The sequence below is a fragment of the Mirounga leonina genome, unplaced genomic scaffold (assembly GCF_011800145.1).
Source record: "Mirounga leonina isolate KUSES-001 unplaced genomic scaffold, KU_Mleo_1.0 Mir_418, whole genome shotgun sequence".
NCBI classification, from domain to species: Eukaryota; Metazoa; Chordata; class Mammalia; order Carnivora; family Phocidae; genus Mirounga; species Mirounga leonina.
This window is the reverse complement of record NW_023270739.1, coordinates 3928449-3946083: the sequence shown is the minus strand read 5'-3', so window position 1 is coordinate 3946083 and position 17635 is coordinate 3928449. Positions and strand designations below refer to the sequence as shown.

Below are 17635 nucleotides of genomic sequence, written 5' to 3'. Positions count from 1 at the left end.
CAGTCACTAGTTATGCAACCTTGGGCAGTCACTTAGCTTTAGGTTCCTCACAGGTAAGACAGTAGTACTTAGCTGATTTCGGGTGGAGGTAAGGGGTAACTAGTGCCAAAGGCTCACAGTGCTTGGCGCACAGTAGACCTCCAATGCAACTCTCTGTGCAGACTCCCTTTTCCTGGCACAAGCTCAGTTCTTGTTCCACCTCACTCCACAACTGACTCAGGGTCTGATAATCCACTTCACAGTTCTCTAGGCCTCTTCCACCCATACCCAAACCTCATTAGGACCTTTCGTTGCTGATTAATGCAGTTGCCACTTGATAGGCAGCATCCTTAGGAAGATTTATTGAGGAAATACTGAAATCAATAGGAAAAATGGTGTGTCTTCAGTACCTGTGGAGTGTCGGGGGCTCTGGCCACAGGTGAGGATGGTTCTTTACCTGGCTGGAGCCCAGGCCTCCTCATGAGATAGGTGTCAGGCTTAAAAAGGGCCTTCAGGCATGGCCTGGTGCTGGTCCTCCCAGACTGTCTGTCAAGGGTAATACTCAACTGGGAGGGAAGAATGCCTGTGACAAAATCAAACTGCTGTCAAAAGGGCCTCTGAAGGGGATAATAGTGACCCGAAACATACATGTGAAATATAATATACATTTATATATAACCCTTTTATTTGAGAACATTGCGAGTAGAGGACAGGGGTGAGGAGGGGGCTGCTTGTCTGGTCACTTAGAACTCAAGTGTGATGTGGCCGCCAAAACAGTGAATGGAGACTTAGGAAGGTTTCATATTGAGGCGATGTGGGTCAGGGGAGCAAAGAGTGCCGGATCCTAGGAGAAAAGGGATATGTTCTATAGGTGTCTGCTCTACAGAGTAGTAACTACTCTGATGAGGGCTGGGGGAGCATGAAGAGGCATCAAATCTTGCCTTAAGAGGTTACAGAGGGCTTCATGGAGGAGGTGAACTTTGAGCTGAATCTTGATTGCTGAATAGGAGTTAAGGAGTTAGCCAGATGAGGGTGATGTGAGAGAGAATATGGCAAATTCAGGGAACTGCACACTGATGGTGATGGAGTCCCCTGGGAAGGTGGTGAGTGCCCCATTGCTGGAAGATTTCAGAGGCTGGATCTTTTCCTGCTAGGGGTGGCAGGTTGGCCTAGATGATCTCTGCAGACTCTCCAACCTGGAGTCTTTGCTGGTATGAATGCTGTTACAGGATGCCTTTAGATCACATAAACTTGTGTAGTCTGTTCTAAGCAGTGCAGTCTGTTCTAAGCTGTGGGCTGCTTGCCTTCAGGTTTCTCTTCCTTGTTACTGTGTTTCTCTTCCTTGGCTGTATTACCAGGGACACTTAGTTTGTGCTTGGTCCCCAAGACTGGTAGACTGACATCCGAAATTAGCCAGTTGAAGGCCATTATCTGTGAGAATTATGAGGGCTGGTGTGCATGAAATCCATGGAGTGCTACATGATGGGGTGTCTGGGCACTCTCCTGCAGTGAGCAAGCTGTGTGGGAAATGCAGCCCTGCTGACGTGGACATCCTGCAGCCCTCCTTCAACTTCCTGTATTGGAGCCTTCATCAGACTACACCAAGCAGTCAGAAAAGAGGTGCTGGGGCCCCGGCTGAGACAAGGAATAGGAAGGGTGCTGGGCAGTGTCTGTGGCCATTGCTGCCCTTAGTTTTTTCCTCTTATGAAAATATATATGGGGAGAATGTTGATGGGCCAGACGGTCCTTTCTGGTTCTGATACCTGTGGTTCTAGAATGAAGCTGGAACCCTTAGAGCCTAAAGCTGATCCTTTTGTTCATTCACCATGTGTGCATGAAGCCCCCGTCAGGTGCTAACCACGATGCGGCACCAAGCAGGGGCTCCTGTGGAACTCATGGCCCTTGCCCCTCCACACCATCTCCAGCTGCTGCAGTGCTCCTTAGCAGCACGGCCCTGATTGAGCTTCTGGAGAAGACTCTGGCACTCACCTGGACTGAGATGGGCTCTCCCAGCACCACACTCCTTTGCTCGGCCTGGCTGCTCACAGCTTCCTTCTCTGCTAAGCAGCACAATGGCAGTCTGCAGGTGAGTCACTAGCCCCTGTGGCTTAGGGGCATGGGGTGGCACACAGAGGAGTGACAAAGTTCTTGAGTTCTGGTTCTAGCTCTGTGGCTTATTAGTTGAGTAACCTTGGCAAGGTATTTATTCTCTGAGCTTCAGTGTCCTTGCGTACAGAATGGGGAAGAAAACATCCAGGGTTGTTGTCAGGTTGGTTTATATTAATTTATCATACATGGATAACCTACATGCCAGGCTGTGTTCTAGACACAGAGAAATAAGAAATAAATATGTACCCCATGTACCCCACACTTGGGAAACTTGTATTGTAGTCTTTAAGCAAAGCCTCGAAATGTAAGTAAGGTTGTACCAGGCAAAGATAGTAGGGAAAGGCATTCCAGGTAAAGAGAACAATTTGAACAAAGACATGAAACTGCACAAATTTAGGACATGGTGTACACATTTGGAGACTGGTGAGGTACTGTGTGACTAGAATGTAGGGAGTGAACTGTCAGATTGCACAGGAAGGCAGAAGCCAGCCTATGACCTTATAGTGCTGGGTGGTAAGCCGTGAAATTCAGACATGCGTGAGCTGTCATTGTGATTCTTGGGGAAGGTGATGCAGGGAACAGGGGAACAGTGAACATATCCACAGAGCACCTCTTTCCTCTCAGTCCCTCCCCACTCCCTTGTATGGGACCTTGTCATCATAGTGCCCTGCGTGAGCTCATCTGTGGGCTGCTCCACATTCAGTCTCCTTCCTAAGCCTGTCTGCTCCTTGTGGATAGAAACGATCTAGCCTTTGAGGTGTCTTTGCCCTGTGCCCAGCCCTGTGCCATTCAAGTGCCATTTGTATAGAAGTGAGGTCATTTTTAAAGTTTGGCCTCCAAAAAACCAAAAAACAACAACAAAAAACGTTTGGCCTCTGAGGTGGCATCAGGCTGTGGCAAATCTATACTATAGTAAAGTCCTCTGGTTGTTGTCCACAGCATCGATTTGGGACACGAACCTTTTCTGCTTTTCTGTGTGAGGTTGTTGGGCCCACCTGTACCCCTGCAGGTGGGAACTTGTACCGTGTGCCTGGCTTGCCCTGGTTTTCAGCTCACACCCAGCCAATTACCTACTAACCACCTCCACTCTAAGTCTTCCCCACTGCCTTAGCGTAGGCCTGATGGTTCGTCCTCACCACTAAAGTGGCCTATTAAGTTTCCTGGTCCCTGGCCTTTCCCTTGCTCCATATCTCCTGTCCCTGCAGCCAGTCTGTCTGCACTCTCCACATGGCCGCGGAGACCCTGCTGACCTGGCCTTTCTGCAGCCTTCCTTTCTGCCATTCTACCCTCCTTCTCTGTCCTCTGACCAACTGTTAGCTCTTCTCCAGATCAGCTGTGCTCTTTCACATCTCCATACTGTTGATGGTTTGACTGATTGATTGATTTTTTATTTTTTTTTAAGATTTTATTTATTTATTTGACAGGGAGGGAGAGAGAAAGAGAGAGAGGGACGAGCAAGCACAAGCAGGGGGAGCGGCAGAAGCAGAGGGAGAAGCAGGCTCCCCACCCAGCAAGGAGCCCGACATGGGGCTCAATCCCAGGACCCTGGGATCATGACCTGAGTCATCCAGGCACCCCTAATAGCCTTTATTTTAATTAATTAATTAGTTAAATTTTAAAAGGTTTTATTTATTCATTTGAGGGAGAGAGAGAGAGCACCAGCAGGGGGAGAGGCAGAAGGAGAGGGAGAAGCAGACTCCCTGCTGAGCTGGGAGCCTGACGTGGGGCTCAATCTCAGGACCTGGAGATCAGCTCACAACCTGAGCTGAAGGCAGGCGCTCAACCATCTGAGCCACCTGCGTACCCCTATTTTATTTTTTTAACATTTTATTTATTTGTCAGAGAGAGAGAGAGAGAGAGGGCGAGAGCGCACAAGCAGAGGGAGCAGCAAGCAGAGGGAGAAGCAGACTCCCCACTGAGCAAGGAGTCCAATGTGGGACTCGATCTCAGAACCCTGGGATCATGACCTGAGCCGAAGGAAGCCACTTGACTAAGCACCCAGGTGTCCCAGTAGCTTTTATTTTTAAGACAGTTTTAGGTGTACTGAAAAAATGAGCTGATAACACAGAGCGTTCCCAAGTAACTCCCGCACAGTTTCCTCTATTAACATCTTACATTAGTATGTTATCTCAGTACCTTGGTACAGACTGGTTCTTCTGCCTAGAACCTGCTGGTTCCGCTAGCCAACAAGCATTTTTGAGGAGCTGCGTTGTGTCAGCCTGAGAGATCCAAGCAGAGAAGTAGCTCCTGCCTTAAAGCAGCATGTGTTCCGGGTGAGGGGAGCAGAGCCGACTCCGCTCCGAACTCACCGCTCCCAACTAACCCCTCAGTTTGGGCATTGCTTTGACTTTAAAGAGCATGTTCCCCATGCTGATCCTCAGCTGTTCTTCACAATAGTTCTGGAGGGAGTGAAAGCAGGTGGCATTATTCCCATTTCATACATGAAGAAAATAAGGCAGGCTGGGAGAGGGGCAGTGATTTCCCCTTGGCCACACGGCTGGCTAGTGGCAGAGCCAGGGTTTTGATTCTGGGCTGTCTGCCTCTAGATCTGTGTTAGTTGGATGGTGGGCTGAGGTGGAGCCTGAATCACAGATGAGGCCAGGGAGGCTCCCTGGTGGAAGAGTTCATTGACGATGGGGGAAATTTGGGAGAAGAAGGGTTTTCTATGTACAGGTTAATTTGCCTCACTTTCCTGAATCCAGGACTGGTGGGCTCCCAAGACTGTCTCCTCTGTCCCCCTGGATGCAATGGGTATGTGCAGGTACATAGGAGATACTGGGACAGGTTGTTTTCTGCTCAAGCTGCCAGAATGTGGGAGCTTGTCCCCTTACCTCTGCTCTACTAGGTTCACCAGACACTGTCCGTGGAACTGGACCAAGTATTGAAGGTCCTCAGCTTTCCAAAGAAAAAGGCTGCGCTTCTCTCAGGTATGGCCCCAAGGGCCTCTAGCAGGAAATGAAGAGCTTTTCTCTTAGACTGTGAGATGGGACCACTCCCCCCAGATCAGCCTATGGTCACCCCATTATTATCTCCACTGTCTTCCCCCTGTGACAGAGCTAGGTGGGAGGTGGGGAAGGAGGCAGGAACTGAGTATAAAGGTTTTCTTTCTTCTTCTTTTTTTTTTTTTAAAGATTTTATTTATTTATTTGACAGAGAGAGACACAGCGAGAGAGGGATCACAAGCAGGGGGAGTGGGAGAGGGAGAAGCAGACTTCCTGCTAAGCAGGGAGCCCGATGCGGGGCTCGATCCCAGGACCCTGGGATCACGACCCGAGCCGAAGGCAGACGCTTAACGACTGAGCCACCCAGGCGCCCCAAGTATAAAGGTTTTCTTGCTTTTAGCTGCCATCTTATGCTTCCTGCGGACAGCCCTGCAACAAAGCTTTTCCTCTGCCCTTGTGGTCCTGGTGCCCTCAGGGACCCAGCCACCACCGGCCCCTGAGAACACTGTCCTAGCTCCACTGAGAACATCACAGGTGTTGTCCCTGGTCATTGGACTGCAGAACCTTTTGGTGCAGGTAAGGCCCTTGCTGAGTGGGATCCTGTCAGTGGAGTCTGCTTCTCCCAGAACAACAGTAGGAAAGGGTGGCTGCCTGTTAAGAACCTGGTATTTCCTCCAGGATTGGAGGTTGGATTAATTGGGACTTTTATTATAGTGACAGAAATGAAACTCAAAATGGCTCATAACTGAGAAGGCTAGAGGTCAGCACTGGCTTCAGGCCCAGGTGGATCCCAGAGGCTGACAATGTCATCAGAACTCTGTCTCCATGTCTTGGTTCTGCATTTCTCTCAGCTTTGTTCTCATGGGATGGTAGCATGACCAACAGCAGCACCTTTCCAGCAGCAAGAGACTTTCTCTGTCCCAGCAGTCCCCGGAACTGAATCTCATTAGCCTGGCTTGGGTAACCTGCCAGTCACTGTGGCTGGGCCATAGGATGCTCTAGTTGACCTGGCTTGGGCCAGCGCCCTCTCCTGGAGGCTGGGGCATATAGTCAGCTCTCTGTAACTCATGTAGACTGAACACGAAAGAGGGATGTTCCGCAAAAGAAAACTGTTCACAGAAAAAGGAGTGAATTTCGTGTAAGCCAAAACAATAGATGTCTACCTCAGAGGGTTTTATGATTCACAGCTTAGAGGACTTTTGGAGATCATTGTTTATCCAGCCATCAAATACTATGAAGAGTGGTGGGGGCATGGAGATATGTCAGGCGCCTGCCTTTGAGGAGTGAGCATTTGGTGGGGGGCTGCCATATAGACAAGAGGTGATAACACAGTGTGGTGAGTTTGAGGCTAAAGGGACACACTGCACTGTGGGAGTACTGGGTGTAACTAATAGGCTGGTGTAGGGTTAGTGAAGAGTTGCTGTCAGAGAAGGTTTCCTGGAGGAGGTGCTTGAGCTGGGCTGGAAAGACCACATGACTTGTCCTACCTCCCCAAGGGCAGGGGGGGTAACAGAACTGGCATTTATCTTGATGGCAGCACCATTTTTCTCTCTGGTATGGACTCATTCCCTGTCCCTGGCCTCTGGGACACCCTTGATTCCCCAGGACTTTCTTCTTTTAAGAAGCTTATTGTATATTACTTTCAGATATGAGCTGGTCACCATAGGGTGACTGAAGCCCTAGATGTTTATGCTGCTTTAGTTAGACTTGTACTCTCTTTTCTTGCCCTTTGGAGCTTGTCCAAGGGAGACAGATTCGGTCTGATCTGATGGCAAGTCATTCATGGGACAAGAGGAGGGAGGTGGGGGGAGCCAGCAAATGAGTGAGAGGACTTGCAGAGACTTCCTGGGGGTGGGATGGGGGCCTTGATTTGAGTAGACTCTATTTGGTGTCCAGATGATTACTGCACATACATGATATGGCTGTTGATTGTGGGAGATTATATTCAAGGATTGATCCCCACTGGGCCTGTGCACAGTATGGGGAAAGTTGGAAATGTAAGGAGATAGAGGATGCCCCAGGAGTGGCCCTTTGCTGGCACTGTGGTTGCTGAGCTTGTTCCGCCAGCACATCCATGCACAAGGCTCTCTACACTTAGCTCTCTCTGGTGTAAGTCCCCATTTTCATATCAGTCTTCCCCAGTCTATGAGCTCCTTAAAGGTAGGAATTGTGTATGACTAATCTTTGTGTCTTGTTCCCCTTGTGGGTTCAAAAAAATCAGGAATCAGATGAGAACCAAAACATCAGCTTTATTTCCGGTAAACGCTGTAGGAGAATGTAGCTGGGACTTCAGGTCATACTGGGCTTTTTTTTGGTCTGGAGTTTTTCATATACAGCAAAGGTGAAAGAATTTTAGTGAGAGGCCAAGTCTAACTAAAACAGCATATACCCACCACCTAGATTCTACCATTAACATTTTCGTATACTTGCTTTATATCTATCCAAAAAGAGCTTATTTTATTTTAATTAATTCATTCATTCATTCATTTTTTATTTTTTATTTTTTTTCCAAAGAGAACTTTTAAACCACCCTCTTTTCCCCCAGGCCAGACCAGGAGCCTATAGGCAGGGAAATTATGTTTACATTATGGACACTTTGCCACCTGGTTGCGATCTTAAGAGTTTAAGTTCGTGGGAGCATGACCTTTAATACCTTGATCCTGTCCTGATGGCATAGAAAATGGTAGGCTAGTATTTTACCTGTTAGATAAATCTCTCCTTTGGTGAGGAGGAGCCAGTTAAATGTGGGAGCAAGGGCAAATGCTTTCTCTCCAATGTTTTTGAAAGGGCCAAAGTTCTTATTGTAACATTCAGAACATAAGAGAAAAATTATTCTCTTATACTCAATATCCAGCATAAAGCCGGGCACCGAATTGGCATCCAATGTTTGTTGAATGAGTGAATGAGGACCAAGAAATGAATATGATATGGTTCTAGCCATTTAAGTACTCAGATTGTAGGAAATACTAATAATTACAATTAATGCCAAAATGATCTATTATTTGAATCAAGAAAGTCCTTGCAGGAGAGGTTGCATTTGAACCAGGCCTTGAGTGATGAAAAACTTTCCTCAAACCAGTAGCCTAAACACTAAGGGGTTAGTGACTTCCTGTAGCACCATTACCGTTCAACTGTCCTGCCCAGGAGCCTGGGTGTCACCAGGCCTGTGACACTCTTCTGTGCCTCTGGCAGTTTTTTTCTTTTTTAATCATGGTAAAATATTACATAACAAAATTAACCATTTTAATCATTTTTAAGTTACAGTTCTGTGGTAGTAAGTACATTTACACTGTTGTACAAACACTACCACCTTCTTTCTCCAAAACTTTTTCATTTCGTCAACCTAAAACTCTGTCTACATCAAACAGTAACTCCCATTGCCCCCTCTTCCCACCCCTTGACAACCGCTGTTCTACTTTCTGTCTCTATTTGACTATTTAACTCTTCTAGGTACCTCATATAAGTAGAATAATATACTATTTATCTCTCTGGAAGTTTTTGACTCTCCTCAACAGTCCCTGGGAAGGGGAACCACTTGGAGTAACTCATGAATTCCTCATGAGAGGCTACTGGGTCTGTGTGGGGAGTTGCTCAGCCTCACAGTCACTGTCCGTGCCGCTGCCTGATGAACAGGACCAAGTAGCCCCCTCCTCCTTTCTACCACTGACACACTCCTGAGAAATTCCCTGGCCTTCTGTTTTCAGCCATAGTGACCTTTCTGTCACTGCCCTTGACCCAAGGGAGTATATGGAAGAGTCATTTTGTTTCTCTGTCCTCTCCCCAGGGCTGGAGCTAAACCTCCTTCAGACCCTTCCATAGGTTTGCTGTTTAAAAATAGTTCTTTATTTGTTCAGTCATTCATACATCCAGCAAACATTATTCCATAGCAGTCCAAGAATAGAGGAGGTCTGTGTCTCTCCTGAGCTCCCGGAATGGTTTATTCGGCCCTGTAATAAGGATTGCATTTATCATATTATATGGTCAGTGGTCTGCATTTCTGTCTTCTTCCATAAAGCTGTGAATTTCTTTTAGGCAAAAACTTCTGCTGCTTGCGGGGGTCAGAGGAGGCCTCACAGAGGTGACATTGAATTCAGCCTTGAACAGTGTCTAGGCAGAGGTAGAGGGAAGGGCATTGCAGGCAGGGAAGACAGCATGAGCAAAAGCGTGTAATATAGAAGTGTGCAGTGGGGTGTGGGGGGGGCAGCGAGAATTAGAAGATGACACTGAGGAACTGGGCAGGGGCCATATCAGTGAGTACCTTACGTACCAGGCCAAGAAGTGTTGGGGGAGCCATGAAGGGTTTCTATCAGACTGAGTTTTTGAAAGATCACTGGCAACCCCATTAGGGAAGAGGGTGGGAAGAGAAAGCCTGAAGGCAAGGGGACTGTTGAGCAAGAGATTGTTGCAGTGACCCAAGTAAATGACAGGCCCATTTCACACCCACTGGGATAGCTAAAACAAAAAAAGAGAGATAATATCAAATGTTGGTGAGAATGTAGAGTAAGTGGAACAGATTGTTGATGGGAATGAAAAGTGATGCAGCTACTTTGGAAAACAGCCTGGAAGTACTTCAAAAAGCTAAATGTGGGATTACCATATGACCCAACAATTCTGCTCCCAGGTATTATGCTCAAGAAAATTGAAAGCGTTTATCTACACAAAAGCTTGTATACAGATGTTCATAGCAGTACTATTCATTATAGTTCCAAAGTACAAAGAACCCCAATGTTCACCAGCTGATGAGTGGATAAATAAATTGTATATACATACAATTGAATACTATCTGGCCATAAAAAGTAATGAAGTAGTCACATGCTACAACATAGATGAACCTTGAAAACATGCTCAGTGAAAGAAGCCAGACATAAAAAGCCACATATGATATGATTTCCTTTAGATGAAATGTCCAGGATAGGAAAATCTGTGGAGATGGAAAGTAGATTAGTCGTTGCCTAGGACTGGGGTTGGGGGACAGGCAATGGGGAACAACTGCTAATGAGTAATGAGGTTCTCTTTGGGATGATGAAAATATCCTGGAATTATATGACTGCAGGACTCAATATACTAAAAACTGCTGATCTATACTTTTAAAAGGATGAATTTTATGGTTTATGAATTATATCTCATTAAAGCTGTTATTTTAAAAAGCAGTATCAAGGGGGGAAGAATGACAGTACTGCATAAGCTAGGGCACTGAGTGCTGGTCCTCCTTGACATCTCTGGGCCAGAGCAGCCATGCGGCATCGGCACCACTGATGGAGTGCTGGGCAGCATGTGCAGAATCTGCAGGTGTCTGACCCAAGGTGGACCAGTGCAGTGCAGTGGAAGTTGCACTGGCCAGAATCACAGAGATCTGCATAGTAGCCCCTGCCCAGCTCCTAACTCTGAAGGGGTTTAGCAAATCAGTTCTTACTGATTCTCCATTTCTCTATCTGCAAAATAAAAGGAGTCTTTCAGCATTAGGTGTTTGGGCCTATGAGAACAGCTTCCATTCCCCCAGGAATGGAGCACAACAGAGAAGTGTTGGTTGCGGTGAGGATGGAGACAGTGTCCAGGGTTCACCATGCTGGGTTACATGGGGGAAAGAGGGCAGGTTAGTAGCAGTGGAAGGGTCCAAAGAAGGGTTGTGGTCACTGGTGTGATTTGCGTGTCACTGGAGTAGGGCAGAGCCAGGGCAAACTTCCCTTCTGCTTAGTTCTTAGAGGAACCACAGGACTGTAAGTCTCTGAATGTCTCCGGAGTAGAAATACAGTAGGTTTGTTCTGGGTTTCTTTGGAGATGGAGACCTTGGCCAGCAGGTGGAGCTGCAGGAAGACAGGAAGGGGGCCTTTTCTCATGTCCAGGACTGTCTAACAGTAGAGCAGGCTGCCTTGGGGTGAATGGAGAAGAGTAGTCTTGTGGCTGGGGGTCTCCAAGCAGAAACCAGGTGTCCCCAGCAAAGACGGCTGCTGGATTCCAGGCCAGTTGCTACACCTCTTTGGAGACTTGGGTAGGGTAAGTGTGGGTGTGAGCAGGGAAGAGAGTTATCCTTGTGCTCAGACTTGGCTTTGTGATTGGGGTGGGCGTGGAATGTTGTTATCAGTTTGGAAATCAGTGAGCTCATTAGTTTTACAAGATGTGAGGTTTTGATCTCAAGGGTCATTCCTACTAGAGCAGAGGTTCATGTCAGGTTAAGGTTCTAGGAGAATAGGAGGTGGAGAGAGAACATTTACTGAGTGCCTGCTCTGGGTAAGCACTTGACATATGTTATTTATTCATCACAATTCGTCTATAAGGTAGACATTATCATCTCTGGGTTTTTTTTGTTTTGGTTTTTTTTTTTAAGTAGACTTCATGCCCAGCGTGGAGCCCAATGCAGGGCTCAAACTCACAACCCTGAGATCAAGACCTGAGCTCAGATCAGGAGTCGGACGCTAACCAACTGAGGCACCCAGGTGCCCCTCATCTCAGTTTTATAGACAAGGAAACAGAGTCCCAGAGATATTAAGTAACTTCCCTGAGGTCACACACTTTTAGGGTCAGAATTCAAACCTAAGTCTTTTTGGCTACAAAATCCATGTTCTTTCAGTGTCCCAAGAAGTGCATCCTGTGAATAGGAGCCGTTATTACCTGAGTGGTCGTACCTGGCTTTCCTAATGCCCAGCGGCCCTGGCTCTTCATACACCGTTCAGCCAGTCCTCACTGGGTGTATTAGGTAATATGGACAGGGGGTCAGAGAGTGGCCCTGGGGTCACAGCACTTGACCAGGTGGGGAAGCGAAAGCATGCTGGCCCATAACTGATCTTGCTTACCTGGGAAGAGGCTGGAAGTTCCCACTGGTTAAGAGCTAATATAATTTAATTTTTTAAAAAGATTTTATTTATTTGAGAGGGAGAGGGAGAGATAGCATGAGCCAGGGGAGTGGCAGAGGGAGAAGCAGGCTCCCCACCGAGGAGGGAGCCTGACAAGGGACTCGATCCTAGGCCTCTGGGATCATGACCTGAGCTGAAGGCAGACACTTAGCTGACTGAGCCACCCAGGCGCCCCAAGAGTTAATTTTAGATTGGAGGAGAAAGGGCACAAAGCCTAGTGTTTTGTTCTAGACCTGCCATCTACTGATATGCACAGATGTCTTCAGGTCAAGTATTTTTTTCTCTGGGCCTCATTTTCTCAGCTATAAAATAGATAAGTGGATTAGCTCAAACACTTCAAGCTCTGTGCCTTGGAGGCCTTAGGGGCTCTGTGGAGAAAACCCAGGGGTTGTTAAAGAGGGGGCTGTTACCTCTGTTGTGCATTTCATGAAGCTGCTCTCACCCTTTATTGAGTGTTTACTTGGTGCCAAGCACTAGCTGAACACTGTATATCCATTCTCATCCAACCCTCTCAGCAACCCAGTAATTTTTTTTATCCCCAGTCAGCAAGGGTAAGTGACCTTGGCCAGGGTCACATAGATGGTAAGTGACTAAGCAAGGATGCAAGCCCAAGTCTGTCCCATATTCTTTTTTTTTTTAAATTTTTATTTTTAAAAAAGATTTTATTTGGGACACCTGGATGGCTCAGTTGGTTAAGCGCTGCCTTCGGCTCTGGTGATGATCCCAGGGTCCTGGGATCGAGCCCTGCATTGCATCACATTGGGCTCCCTGCTCAGCAGGGAGTCTGCTTTTCCCCTGCCCCTGCTTGATCTCGCTGTCTCTCTCTCTCTCTGACAAATAAATAAAATCTTTTTAAAAAATAAAAATAATAAAAATAAAAGATTTTATTTATTTAAGAGAGAGAGCTAGAAAGAGCATGAGTGGGGGGTAGGGGCAGAGGGAAAGGGAGAAGCAGACTCCCTGCTGAGCAGGGAGCCCAATGCAATGCGACGCAGGGCTCTATCCCAGGACCCTGGAATCATGACCTGAGCCACCCAGGTGCCCCCTTTTTTACCCCAAGATTTTATTTGAGAGAGAGCATGAGCAGGGCAAGTGGCAGAGGAAGGACAAGCAGACTCCCTGCTGAGCAGGAAGCCCCATGACTTGGGTCTCTCAGTCCCAGGAACCTGAGCTCAGGACCTGAGCTGAAGTCAGACACTTAACCAACTGAGCCACCCAGGTGCCCCTGTCCCATATTCTTTTCTTTTCTTCTTTTTTTTTTTTTTTTTAAGATTTTATTTATTTGACAGAGATAGCAAGAGTAGGAACACAAGAAGGGGGAGAGGGAGAAGCAGGCTTCCCGAGGAGCAGGGAGCCCGATGCAGGGCTGGATCCCAGGACCCTGGGATCATGACCTGAGCCGAAGGCAGACACTTAACGACTGAGCCACCCAGGCGCCCCCCTGTCCCATATTCTTAACCACCACATTGCTGCCTTCTGAAGAACAGTGTGAAGACAGCTTAGCCTTTTTTGTTGTTGTTAGTTTTTACCTTTTAAAAAATCAGTTATTTTGAGATATAATTACATGCCATAAAATTCACTAATTTTAAGTGTACAATTAAATGAGTTTTGACAAATAGTTTTGTAAACACTATCACAGTCATGATATAGAACATTTCCAGGGCGCCTGGGTGGCTCAGTCGTTAAGCGTCTGCCTTCGGCTCAGGTCATGATCCCAGCATCCTGGGATCGAGCCCTGCATCAGGCTCCCTGCTCAGCGGGAAGGCTGCTTCTCCCTCCCCCACTCCCCCTGCTTGTGTTCCCTCTCTCGCTGTGTCTCTCTCTGTCAAATAAATAAATAAAATCTTTAAAAAAAAAACAAAACATTTCCATCACCCCAGAAAGTTCCCTTGTGCCCCTCTGTAGTCAGTCTCTTCACCCCATCCCTGTCCCTCAGTAAACACTGATCAGCTTTCTCTCACTATAGTTTTACCATTTCTAGAATTCATATAAATGAAATCATACAAAATGTGGTCTTGTGTGTCTAAATTCTGTCAGTTAGCTTAATGCTTTTGAGATTCATATTGTCATGTGTGTCAGTACTTCATTTCTTTTTATTGGTGAGTAGTCGTCCATTATATGGCTGTACCACAACTGTTTACCCATTTACCTGTTGATTTGGGACTTCCAGGTTTTTGGCTATTGTGCATAAAATTGTTCTTAATACTAAAGTACAAGTCTTTGCGTGGACATACAATTTCATTTCTCGTGGGTACATATCTAGGAGTGGAATTGCTGGGTCAAACAACATATTCGCTTTCTTTTTTTTTTTTTTTTAAAGATTTTATTTATTTATTTGACAGAGAGAGACACAGCAAGAGAGGGAACACAAGCAGGGGGAGTGGGAGAGGGAGAAGCAAGCTTCCCACAGAGCAGGGAGCCCGATGTAGGGCTTGATCCCAGGACCCTGGGATCATGACCTGAGCTGAAGGCAGACGCTTAACGACTGAGCCACACAGGCGCCCTGACATACTCACTTTCTAATGTGTGTAACAAGTTACCACAAATGTAATGGCTTGGCACCATACTGTATTATCCCACAGTTCTCTGTATCAGAAGTCTGGGTAAGGTTTGACCAAGTTCTTCACTCAGGGTCTCACAAGGCTGAAATCAAGGTGTTGGCCAAGCTGGGCGCTTATATGGAGGATCTGGGGAAAAAAATCCACCTCTTCCTCAGGGCCCTCTTCTAGCTCTTTAAGGTTGCTCACATTCTTCCTTAGCCGGCCCCTCTATCTTCAAACCACGATGCATGCTGAGTCCTCACACCCTCAGGCTCTCTGGTTCTTCTGCCACCAGCCAGACAAAACTGCTTTTCAATGGCTGGTGTGACTAGATTGGGCCCAAATAATCTCCCTTGTGCCATATATTGTAGCATAATCACAGGAGTAACATCTGGGAGCAAAGTCATGAGATAGTCTTAAAATTCTGCCTACCACTATGAAGTATATGTTCATAGGGAAGTATATGTTTATAAGAAACCGTCAAACTTTTCCAAAATGATTGCACCATTTTACTTTCCCATCAGAAGTATATGAGAGTTCCAGTTGCTCCACATTCTGGCCAACATGATATTGTCAGTCTTTTTAATTTTAGCTATTGGTGGGTGTTGTAGTGGTATCTCATGGTGGTTTTCATTTGCATTTCCCTAATGACTGATGATAATGAGATCTTTTGGTATGCTTATTAGAGCATAAAATTTTGTTTGATATAAGGTTCTGCTTTAAAAAAAGGTTGAAACCTATTGGCTTAGATAAACTGTGAGGTTCTTACAGAGTCTATAATCTGTGAATCTCTTAGTGGAGCCCAGGGCTTAACTCCTCTCCCGAAACAGTCTATTGTTTTTTAAAAAAGATTTTTTTTATTTGAGAGAGCAGGAGCGGGGCGGGAGGGGGCGTGCTCAGAGGGAAAGGGAGAAGCAGACTCTCTGCTGAAGACCTGAGCTGAAGGCAGACGCTTAACCATCTGAGCCACCCAGGCACCCCTCCTTTTCTGAAACAGTCTCTTGAATGTAGGTAGAGTGTTGGTAAATCATCAGTATAAGCACTATGCTCTATGTGTGGGTTAGAGATGAAAGCAACAAACATTTTTTTTTTAAGATTTTTTATTTATTTATTTGACAGAGAGAAAGACAGTGAGAGAGGGAACACAAGCAGGGGGAGTGGGGGAGGGAGGAGCAGGATTTCAGCTGAGCAGGGAGCACAGTGCGGGGCTGGATTGCAGGACCCTGGGATCATGACCTGAGCCGAAGGCAGACACTTAACTACTGAGCCACCCAGGCACCCCAAGCAACAAACATTTCTTAATTATCTACAGGGTTACAATCCCAAATCTGAAATTCGGAAATACAAATTATTCTGAAAACCAAATTTTTTTTTCTTGGTTGGCAATAACACTCATTGGTAGCAAAACCTGACATGAAGGGGTTTTGTTTGTTTGTTTATTTGTTTGCAGAAGGACCCTCTGTTGTCCTATGCCTGTGTTGGCTGCCTGGAAGCCTTGCTTGACTACCTGCATGCCCGGAGCCCAGACATCGGTAGAAACCTTGCCCATTCTCTGATGTTCCCATATGGGTGGCCAGCCCCTGCCACCTTACTGTCCCAGACTCCCAACCTCTGTTTTTTGATTCATACTCATTTTGTTTAATTATTTTCATAACATGCAAAGGCATTGTGATGTCCATTATATGGATGAGGACCCTGCAGTCCAAAGAGGTCAAGTAACCTGCCCAACCAAGGTCACAAAGCTCCGAAGTGGCAGAGCCCTTCCTGTTGCCTGCTTCCCACAATAGTGGGATATAGTCTCCCTGAGCCAGGCAGCATAGGTGGATAGAAGCCCAGGGAGGAAAGAAACTTCCAGTGGTCAGTTTGTCCAATGTCCAGTTTCTCCAATAAGAGAAAATCCTCTTCAGCAATGCTCCAAGGCCTCTGGAAAAGCAGCAGTAACAACCCAGGGTGACTGGTGTTTCCTTTAGCATTCCATGTGGTCTCCCAGCCCTGGAATCGGTTTTTGCTCTTTACCCTCCTGGATGCTGGAGAGAGTTCCTTCCTCAGACCTGAGATCTTGAGGCTCATGACCCTGGTAAGTGCAAAATGGATGGTCCTGTGGTGTGAAGAATGTCATGAGCTGGGTGGTCCTGAAGAGGCCAGGTAGAGGGGTAGAAAGTAGAGGGGCTGGGTGGGCCTTCACCTTATAAGAGGCCTACTCAGAGAATTCCTCTAAACGCCCACATCTTCTCACCCTGCAAAGACCCAGATACTCTTTCTAATTCATTAGCACGTGAAACGTTGGCCAGGGCTTGTCTGCTACATCCAGATCCTATGCTAGGGACCAAAGATGTCACTGAGCCAAATGCTCTGCCTTCTAAGGGTCCCTCAGTCTAAAGAAGGAGATAGACAAGGAAACTAATAGTTAAAACATGATGTTATTAGTGGCATAGTAGAAGATATGCTAAGTGCTTGGCGCACAGTAAGTGCCCATTGAATAAACAACAAAGCAGTGAGCCTGTGAATGATAGTGAAGTGAATCAATGAATAAATCAGTGGTTGTTGTGGGAACACAGAGAAGAGTACAGTTGACCACTGAATAACGTGGGGGTTAGGGTCAACTGTGCTGACCCTCGCACAGTTGAAAATCTGCATATTAACTTTTGACTCCCCCAAAACCTAACTACTAATAGCCCACTGTTGACTGAAAGCCTTACTGATAACATAAAGTCAGTTAACACATTTTGTATGTTATGTGTACTAGATACTGTATTCTTACAATAAAGTAAGCTAGAAAAAGAAAATGTTATTAAGAAAATCATAAAGAGAAAATACTTTTACAGTACTGTACTATATTTATCGAAAAAAATCTGTGTATAAGTGGACCTGTGCAGTTCACTCTCGTGTTGTTCAAAGATTGACTGTAATTGCTTCTGCCAGAGCCAGAGGGGAGAGGTGAATAAGGATGCAATAAGCACTCAATTAATGCCTCTATTTCTTTAATGAAATGAAAACATTCAGCAGGAAGGAAACATTTTAGGTGAGGTTTGAAGGATTAATAGGCAAAGAGGAGGAAAAGTATTCCAGGTAGTGAAGTGAAAATAGCAGGTAAATGAGTAGAGTACATGGTGGTATGTTTGGATAACCACACATAGTCCTTTTTGGCCATGAGTGTGAGGTGCAGGGCCAAGCAGTGAGGGAAGGATACTGAAGGGGTCAGCAGGGCTAACTC

At 46.3% G+C, this 17635-nt stretch overlaps 1 protein-coding gene across 1 annotated transcript in view; it reads left to right on the top strand.

The window, feature by feature from the left end:
• MEI1 (meiotic double-stranded break formation protein 1) overlaps positions 1–17635 on the top strand; it is a 75270-nt gene that overhangs the window by 56158 nt on the left and 1477 nt on the right. The window contains exons 23-28 of the mRNA XM_034987397.1: positions 1489–1599; positions 1905–2065; positions 4934–5015; positions 5431–5606; positions 15872–15953; positions 16392–16498. Coding sequence (XP_034843288.1) covers positions 1489–1599; positions 1905–2065; positions 4934–5015; positions 5431–5606; positions 15872–15953; positions 16392–16498 — 719 coding nt within the window. The remainder of the gene's footprint in view (positions 1–1488; positions 1600–1904; positions 2066–4933; positions 5016–5430; positions 5607–15871; positions 15954–16391; positions 16499–17635) is intronic.